Source organism: Camelina sativa, chromosome 17, assembly GCF_000633955.1.
Source record: "Camelina sativa cultivar DH55 chromosome 17, Cs, whole genome shotgun sequence".
Taxonomy (NCBI): Eukaryota; Viridiplantae; Streptophyta; class Magnoliopsida; order Brassicales; family Brassicaceae; genus Camelina; species Camelina sativa.
Window position 1 is genome coordinate 20,122,860 of NC_025701.1, and position 9,457 is coordinate 20,132,316.

General features: G+C 32.8%; 1 protein-coding gene across 2 annotated transcripts; it reads right to left on the bottom strand.

The window, feature by feature from the left end:
- On the bottom strand, positions 2,913 to 8,674 carry LOC104757723 (non-lysosomal glucosylceramidase-like). Of its 2 annotated transcripts, none has more exons than XM_010480487.2 (19): positions 8,497 to 8,674; positions 7,927 to 7,975; positions 7,513 to 7,617; positions 7,280 to 7,336; positions 7,117 to 7,187; positions 6,909 to 7,008; positions 6,744 to 6,814; positions 6,506 to 6,633; positions 6,289 to 6,392; positions 6,138 to 6,191; positions 5,954 to 6,009; positions 5,823 to 5,861; positions 5,567 to 5,714; positions 5,289 to 5,464; positions 5,145 to 5,212; positions 4,900 to 5,034; positions 3,901 to 4,816; positions 3,525 to 3,815; positions 2,913 to 3,429 (listed from the first exon to the last, which is right to left on the bottom strand). In XM_010480487.2, exons 2-19 carry the CDS (start codon positions 7,957 to 7,959, stop codon positions 3,138 to 3,140), a joined length of 2,844 nt encoding a protein of 947 aa, XP_010478789.1. In that variant the 5' UTR covers positions 7,960 to 7,975; positions 8,497 to 8,674; the 3' UTR covers positions 2,913 to 3,137. The 2 variants fall into 2 exon arrangements, with proteins under 2 accessions (XP_010478789.1, XP_010478788.1); XM_010480486.2 differs by having other exon boundaries at positions 7,927 to 7,984.

Below are 9,457 nucleotides of genomic sequence, written 5' to 3' on the forward strand. Positions count from 1 at the left end.
GTAACAATAGTATCGTTGTTCGGATCATCCATTTTTGGGAAGTTCCTAACTTTAGAAGAAATATTATCTTACTAAGTCTTGAATTTTTTCTCCAGAAATTTAAATTATTTTTACTATTGTTCATCTTTTGATGATTTATGCAATCATTTTAAAATATTTATAAAAGAAAATAAATAATTTCATGTGTTTGATTTTAAAAGTATTTTTATATATAATGATGTTGGGCGTCATATTCTTAGAGTAAGAGTTGGAAAAAATCTTACTATATTATATCATATAATAATAAAGTAAAATTTTCTTTTCGATAGCTCCAAAAGATTTTCATTTGATTATCTCTTCTTTCACAAGTGTCACTTTGTTTCTTTTAATTTTTAGTGTAACAAATTTATTCAATCGAATTTACATAATAAAAATTTTGCTTAACAAATAATTTGATGATTAAATAGTTTAAGAATATATGATTATAATATTTAGGTTGTATAGGATAATGTCGAGTAATAATTGGCTGTTTTATTTCCACACTTTNGTTAAGCTTTCAAAATAAAGTTGTCTATGCATGTATCTAATAATTCAATTGCAAAATGAAAAAAGCTATTTGAAGTAAAAAAAAATATCAAAATCAAATTATATTTTTCAAGATTTCCACAATTAAAAAATAGATAAACTCTACATAACAAAATCAAATTAGTAGCAAAATTGTTTAAAAAGCGGTAAGCTATAAGCCCGCGCATAGCGCAGGTATTCATCTAGTTTCATAATAAATTATGAACATAATCAGTTATGTTTTGATTTGAAATAATATCATCATTTTATGCATTGCCTCTATCTACTATTTCCTCAATTCTCATTTTTGTTTATATTACTTCTCATTTTTAACTTATTATTTAGAAACATTTACGAATTTATGATCATTAATGTTTGATTTCAATCCCTTCTCTCTCTTAAAGGCTCAAACATTCTATAAAGTTTAGTTTTCTAAAAACAACATATTACCATACAAACACATCCTCATTCAGACTATTGTGAAAACAAAAACATTTACTTTCTATTCTATCCTCGATTCAATCTCCAACGAACAACAATACACCGGTAACAATAGTATCGTTGTTCGGATCATCCATTTTTGGGAAGTTCCTAACTTTAGAAGAAATATTATCTTACTAAGTCTTGAATTTTTTCTCCAGAAATTTAAATTATTTTTACTATTGTTCATCTTTTGATGATTTATGCAATCATTTTAAAATATTTATAAAAGAAAATAAATAATTTCATGTGTTTGATTTTAAAAGTATTTTTATATATAATGATGTTGGGCGTCATATTCTTAGAGTAAGAGTTGGAAAAAATCTTACTATATTATATCATATAATAATAAAGTAAAATTTTCTTTTCGATAGCTCCAAAAGATTTTCATTTGATTATCTCTTCTTTCACAAGTGTCACTTTGTTTCTTTTAATTTTTAGTGTAACAAATTTATTCAATCGAATTTACATAATAAAAATTTTGCTTAACAAATAATTTGATGATTAAATAGTTTAAGAATATATGATTATAATATTTAGGTTGTATAGGATAATGTCGAGTAATAATTGGCTGTTTTATTTCCACACTTTAATATAAATAATTCACATGATCTTGATATTATATTATTTTATTTCATTTTCAATCCATTTAAAATAAACTAAAGTATATTTTAATAATATAATTTATTAATAACTAAATGAGAATTGGATATATATTTTTTTTTGATAAAGAGATAACTGTATATATTTATGTTTAAAGAGAGAAGTGAATGTATATTTAAATTTAATGATTTGATTAGCTAAGATGCCCGTTCAGACATCTATATATATAATATATAACTCTTGAATATATATTTAAAACAGTAGACAATTTTAGTTATTAATTCACAATAATGTATTTTTATAAACCTGACACATTTTTTTATTAATTTTTCTATTCCATCTCATCAATCCCATATTTTGTACTAACTCTCATTTTTGTAACTTTCATAATATTTATAGTAATGTAATGAATGATTAATAATAGTATTTAGAAATATTGCATATATAAGAAAATATATTAATATGTAATGATTGCATATCTATAACGCTCACATAGTTTATTATGTGACTCATATAACAATGAAATACAACCTCCGTTTTAATTTAGTTGTCATTTTAGGTTTTCAATGAAAATGTTTGGTGAATATTCCAGTTTTATCTCTTTCCTGCTATTTTAAAGTTTTGACCAATGAAATATTTATAAAATATATTAATAAAGAGTAAAACAGACAATTTAGTAGTTTTTTAAAATTTGTGTGAGAAAACCTCAAAAACGACAAGTAAAAAACCAGAGAAAATATAAATTACATTTGTCTAATTGATATAAAGATTAGTGCATTTATTATCTAATTAAATAAAAAATTATCCATATGCTCTTAACTACAATTTCTCTTATAAATATAAAGATATACATTTTACTAACTTTCATATCTCAAATCTTACATAATATTTTATTTTATTAATACTGTTTTAACTAACAATCTCCAAAATTACAAAAAAATATCCAAAAACAATGTAAACTAAATCCGTGCATAGCACAGAGTGACTACTAGTATTATAAAAATTATACAGTATTAATTGCTCATACTCTTCAATTCTTTTTTAACTAGTTCATACTCTTCAATTTTAACTAGTTCATAGATTTTGCACTGTGATCTGAGTATTCCCTAATTCGCTCCTCTTCTATATCTGTACTGCTGCTATTGCTCAATGAATTTCTAAGAAGTTGTGATCATTATTACTGATTCTTGCTTGGAAAGTTATGTATTTTAGTTGTTTACCATATATGCTTTTTCTCAGGGACATACTTAATTGTCTTTTTAAATGAAATAAGTTAGATCCAAGCATTTGCTGCGCACGCCAAGACTGTAGAAATTTTATTAACAGTTGTTTCTGTTTAATATTGTAAAGAAATATCTAACAATTGAAGTAAACGCATGGAAGAAGAGGGTAGAAAGAGGCGTAAACGAAGCCGAAGAAAAGCCGAACACAATAAGCTATGCATATATCTGAACAGAACTTAACGTCTTGTGAGTTGCATGCGACTATGCATAATTAGGTTGTGTCCTGGCCTACAGGCGAATTATTCGGAGGAAGGTTTCGTACGTAGTCTGGAGGCGGTTTCTATGGTCCTTTCCCTTGGTGTTTTTCAGATAGTGAGCCACTTTGATAAACCCAGCGTGTTGTTGAAACAACACAGACGTATCCTCTTCCTCTTGTGACCTTAATGATTGTTCTTGTTCTCTCTTAGGTGGTTGCATTGTGTGTGCCCACTGTATCCCCCAAATAGCTAAAGGCCTCATGTAACAAAGTGACCTATACTCGTCATTCGTGGTCCATGCTTCTGGTGTCTGAAATGAGCAGCTGCAACCCAAAAAAGGTGGAACAACAATTGTTAGTCGAACACGAACACTGATGAATTGACAAAGAAAAAAACACTAATTCCAAGAAGTGGTTACCCGAGACCCTGGTCAGACCAAGCGGCCTCATAGATTCCACTTGCTGTTTTAAACCCTTTATCTGCAAGTCCTTCTTGAATCATACAAGAAGCAACCGAGTAAGTAGTCCCTGCCCAAACCTCCCTTGACACCATTGTGCTTGTGTCTACTCGTCCATCAGGTAACATCCCGTTCACAGCGCCACGTGTCCCATCTCTCACTTTCATCACATTGAAGTCATAAACAGTCTCCAACGCTTTCTTAATCCACTCTTCCTTCGCTATTGGCTTTAGTCCACAAGCTCTCGCATACCTATACATAACGCAGAAATATCAATACTAAGTATTGACTCGAGAAGTCAAATTCTAAAAGCAGCATTACTATCTTTGACACCTACCATTGTCCAGCCATTTGATCAGCCAAGATCGACGAGCTCGAGCCGCTTCGGCTATTATCGTAATTAAAATAAGAACCGTTCCAAAGCTTCTCATAAACGCTTCTTGCTTTCTCATACTTGGCATTGAAGTAAACCGCAGCCCCATTGTCCCCAATTTCACGGGCCAACGCGGATCCGGCCTGAAGAGCCGCGACCCAGAGACCACCGCAGTAAGCACTAACGCCCGAACAAGACCACGCGTCGTAAGTCTGATCTGGAAACCCTTCGTTCTCAATCATCCCATCTCCGTCTTTATCAAACTGGTCCAAGTAAGCGATTGCAGTGTACACCGACGGCCAAACCGCTTTCGCAAAGTTTAGATCACCAGTGGCAACCACGTCTCTGTAAACTTGAAGAACAAACTTGGAGTTCAAGTCTTTCCACCTATCCGTGTTGAACAAGTTATAAGCATTTACTTCAAACCATGGATCATTCAAACCAATATCATGAGGAACAGCTCCTAGGACTTTTCTGGTAACAAATTCGCCAGAACTCATGACTTGTTTCTTGCTGGAGTCATGCATCAGAACAGCAGCCGCGAAATCTCTCTGGATGCTTAGCTCGAGTTTTGGGAAAAGCATAAGCAATGCGAAAGAGGAGTAGAAATGAACGTCGTAAGTATTGTACATTAGGTATTGGATTCCTTCTAGGTAAAGAAATTGTCCAATGTTCTCTGCGGTGTTCTGAATCATACTGGTTCCAAGGGCAGCGTTTGAGGATAAAGGTGCATGAATCTGTGAGCAGACCGCATCGATTCTTCCCAAGATGTCTAAGGCTATGTTGTTCTGGTCTGATTCAGTATTGTCTATGGTTGATATACTGAGAGAGATCCTTCTTCTTCCTATACTATCTAAGCTTTGCTTTGGAGGTAAACCATCTACAGAGAAAAAAACAATCCGGGTTTAGAAAATCGAAGTTACAGAAATATGTAAACTTGTGTAACAATCAAACATTTGTTACCGGTCCACATGGTTCCCCCTGAGTTGAAATAGTATAGTTCGTTGAAGAGAGTTATCCGATACCACTCAGGAAGTGTGGTGTCAGAAAGAATAGGAGCTTGCCACTCTTCAATCTGAGTCTCCCAATCAGAAAAGTCTAACAAACAAGGAAGAAAAAAGGAATAGAAAGGAGTTAAATATCAGAATGTGATGATCTCTTACTTTAACTAGACTCAAGAAACAAGAAATGAGAATTGTTTTGCATACTGAGAAGAGCGTCGTGAGCCATTGCCACCGCTGCATTTCCTAAACTGCCATAGAATCTTGTGTATCGTCTACATATAGAACTCTTTTAAGTTAGAAAGAAAATATGTGTTGGATTGAAGTCTAGTGTGGGTAGCACACACATACCTATGGTAAGTCTTTTCGTCGAATCTAGCCTCAGGACAATCCCAAGAGAGAGAAAATGTGACTGTTCGATCACAGCCCGGTGGAACTTTCACCTTTGCTGCTATGGCTGCTCCAATGGAAGTTCCAGGTTTCGACGGAAAGCATGCATTGCTGGTTAACTTGTCGAATGATGCGTTCTAAAGAGCAGAAACAAAAAAGATATAAAACTTTTGATCTTTTTTTAGACCAAAAAAATAGTGAACACTTGCAAAAGATTACTATTTGAAAAAATATGTTACCTTTTTAATCTCATCCCACATATCTCCTGCGGTGATTTTGTTAGGAGTAGTTCCTGAAACTATGAAACAAGGACACGAGGAAACACGAACATCCTCGGTTTCCTTCGCGGCAATTGCGTAGCTTACTGGTGGGTGTCCATTTGCTGTCCTGCAAGGTACGTTACATAACAATTAAAACGAATCATCAACACAATTTTCCAGTAACTGACGCTAAAAAAACCGAGTACCAAACCAATCAAAGAAAGTGGGTTTTTACTTGTGTTGTAAAGCTACTGCATGAACTCCATCTTCTGCCCTAGAAGATTCCACAAGAGAATGAAGATACATGTCAGCAAAAGAGAGCCATAGCAAAATCTGTTACAGCATAAGATGACGAGCGCGTCTTACTTCATTGTTGAGTTAAAGTGCTGTCCAGTTAATCCAGAAGCTCCTCCCACAGAATTCTAATTAACCAAAGAGACAAATGGGTCAATATCTTACATAGTGAAAATATGAAGAAGAAACCAATCTCCTAAAGGTTCTTAAAAGGACATGAACTAGAGAAGATTTCCTATGTACTGAGATAACGTACCTCCCAAGTAAATAGCAAAGTAACAGTTGCTTGTTCTGCTCCAGTATTTGTCACCTGAAACATGAAAAAACTCAATCAGCTCCTGCACAAGTTGTTACCTAAGCTATAAGCCTATAACGTTAAGGTAAACGACAGTAGAGAGTATTCATACCGTGAAGTTGAAAACTGAAACCGGAAGACTGCTTTCCTCGTAATTATGAGGTATAAAGGGAGAGACTTGACGAGACACTATTCGGAGTTCAGGGTCAGGTTCACCTGTTCATCAAGTAAAAAACATTTTTTGATAACCTTTATAAATAAAGTGTTTTGCAATAGATTAATTTTGTATTACAGACATGGTTAGAAATATTTTGGGACAAATATTATACCATTATAAACGGTCCAAGACCTCGGATAAAGAGCATGGTAGGTAGATTTTTCCCCTGTCATGTTCCAGTCCCAAGACTCAATTCCTATTTTTGGAGCTTGGCCTTTGCATAAATAACCTCCATTGTCTCTGCACAATCATATACAGTAACACAATTAATATCATTTGCACCTTCATGACTCTGTTTCTTTAACTAGGGATCTGATGAAGACACAAGAAAAACTAAGGATTTGGCTTACTTAATAACTTGTGGCTTTGTTGGACATAGAACAGTTGAGTGTTTAACACCGCCAGGGCGAGAAACAAAAGCCTATTATTATAAAAGATCAAGAAGCATGAGATGGATACATAAAGTCACCAATATTACACAAGAAACTAAGTAATGTTCATAATCATTTACTAACAGAGAATTGGTTCGCGAGGATTGGAGCTTCCTCGCAAATTTTTGGGAATAGCTTGAAATGCTGAAACTCACCCTTGTAACTCCTTCCAATGCTTCCTGCACTGAAACACGCCCCGCGGTGTTGGTACATTAGAACATTGCAACAGAGGATCTTATAACTCTAGAGCATTGTTACTTTGTGTTTTATGAAAAATTTGTGAATCACATACCCAATTCCTCCTAAAGGGACGCCATGTTCTCCCGTTATATGGTGTTTTCTAAAGATATCGAAGATCGAAGCCTGCATGATTTAGTAAGTTTTCAGCATTCAAGGAAGACAAAGGTGATCAAATGTTTGTGAGCTTAAAAAAAAACTATGAGAATATCTCTTACTCTTCCTTTTGCCGCTTCTTCTTTGGTGTGACGCCACAATCTGTAGCCTAATGGGAACTATTCGAAAAAGCCAAAACAGAGAGAGGTTTAAGTTTTTTTAATAATTTCCAAAGAACAGAGCATCTGACCTAAAGCATAACTTTTATAGCAAGAAAGAGGATTTAAGAATCTGTTTCTTTAATTGAAGAATATTTAATCATAAAGAATGATGAGGGAGAGAAAGATGAAATTACCAGATGAAGATGATCTCGTTTGCTCAGTTTGAACTCAGAAGGGGTTTTAGCTTGGCTGTTCAACTTTCTTTCCCATGAAAATGGAGGAAGTCTATCATCTGTGACCTATAATATAGACATATGTATTAAATACTAACGTTACAAATGTAATTAGTATATTTACCTAGGTCTCTCTCATATGTTCTATATATATATATATATATATATATATATATATATATATATATATATCTTGTACAATCATTAGCATAATAATAAGAATCAGACCTTAAACCTACAGAAAGAGTTTTGACCCATATATAATCAAAGAAGAAGCTAAGTTTGCGTCACTGCTGTGCGTAATCACGTTTTTTTTTTGGTTTTTAACGTTAATCACATAATTAGTAGTTATGATAAAGAAAGAACAAAATATACCATTTGGTTTTGGTCTTCAGAAACGTTTTGCATCTTTTGTATAATAAACCTGCAGAAACTTCAAAACTAAACCATTAGATATTTCAGATTATCAGATATATATAATCATAAAAGACAAAAGTTGGTTTTTTTTTTCTGGATTTATTTCAGGTGAAAAAGTAGTCTTTTGTCAGAAAATCGGGATGGACAGTGTGTCCACCAAAGAGCAAAAAAAANCAAAAAAAAAAAAAGACAAAACAAAACCCAAGAAACAGCTTGTTTTGCATGAGAAAACTGAAATCTGTCATGGGTTTTGTAAGAACAATATTGATGATTTTATACCACAAAAATAGTCAAGATAGAAGCTGTCAGGAAGATCAAGAGTTCAAGTGCACAAGGGCTAAACCTTTACTCAAAATAAAGAACATGCAGAAAAGATAAACAGAAGAAACAAGAAAAGAATTATACCCAAAACAAGAAAAGAGAAAGAGAAACAGCTTTGAAAATTGAAAAAATAGCTTGATGAGATGATTATGTATAGACAAGAATTATGATTACAATTCCAACTACAAACAAAAATGTGAAATTTACCAAAAGAGGATAATCTGTTCAAGTCTCCAGAGCAGAGAGCGAGAGAGAGAAATGTGAATGATATATGAAGGAAATGAAACACGAAGAGACAGGTGTCTATAGAAATTTCTGGGTTAGGGGAAAGAGATGTAACTTAAATAGAAGAAGCAAAGTAAGAAGAAAAATAAGACAACATGCGGGCCACACAATATAGCTTTGGTTGGTGATTACTAAACTGCAAAATAAGATTACCAAGAGTATGTTGTCTACTTGACGTTTTAAAACTCCTTTATTGAAAGCTGTATGAACGTTTATATAACAAAATAATACTTTTTTGGTCAATTTCTTGTGAATTTTGTAGACGAATTCCACACTGAATCCACATTTTTATTTATTTTATTGTTTTTCATTTTGAAAGAAGGATTCTGTAGCCAAATCTCATGTGACTTATAAGTTATAATCTCCAAATATTTTTTAAAATAAATAATAAATCAACTATAATAGTGCACCCACCCACTGAAGATATTACTTTTGCATATCTTCCATAATATATAACTGAAGTGGGAATGCACATCATGATTGTTTTGCCTTTTGGCTTTCGGTAAAATAATGTAGCAGGTGCCCAGTTAATAGCTGACCCCGTAAAAGAGTTGGTAAAAAGGATAAGGAGCACTATCACTTATTGGTTTGTTCGGTTTTATCCAAAATAAATAGACAGTATAAAAATTAGTGATATGATCATTTCTATAAGATAAGTAAATTGAAATGGACAGAATATCAAACGACAAGCATATTCGAACTAACACTCATGTGTAATTTAAAGACTCACGCAATCCACTGATTGAACAAACATACATCATCTTTTTTCCTATTCCAGAAATTGTATAAAATACAATCCTTTAAAAATAACATAGTTTATTTTTATATTCGAAGTATATATTTTTACGTAAAAGTAGAAACAGTATTAATCTTCATTTTGATT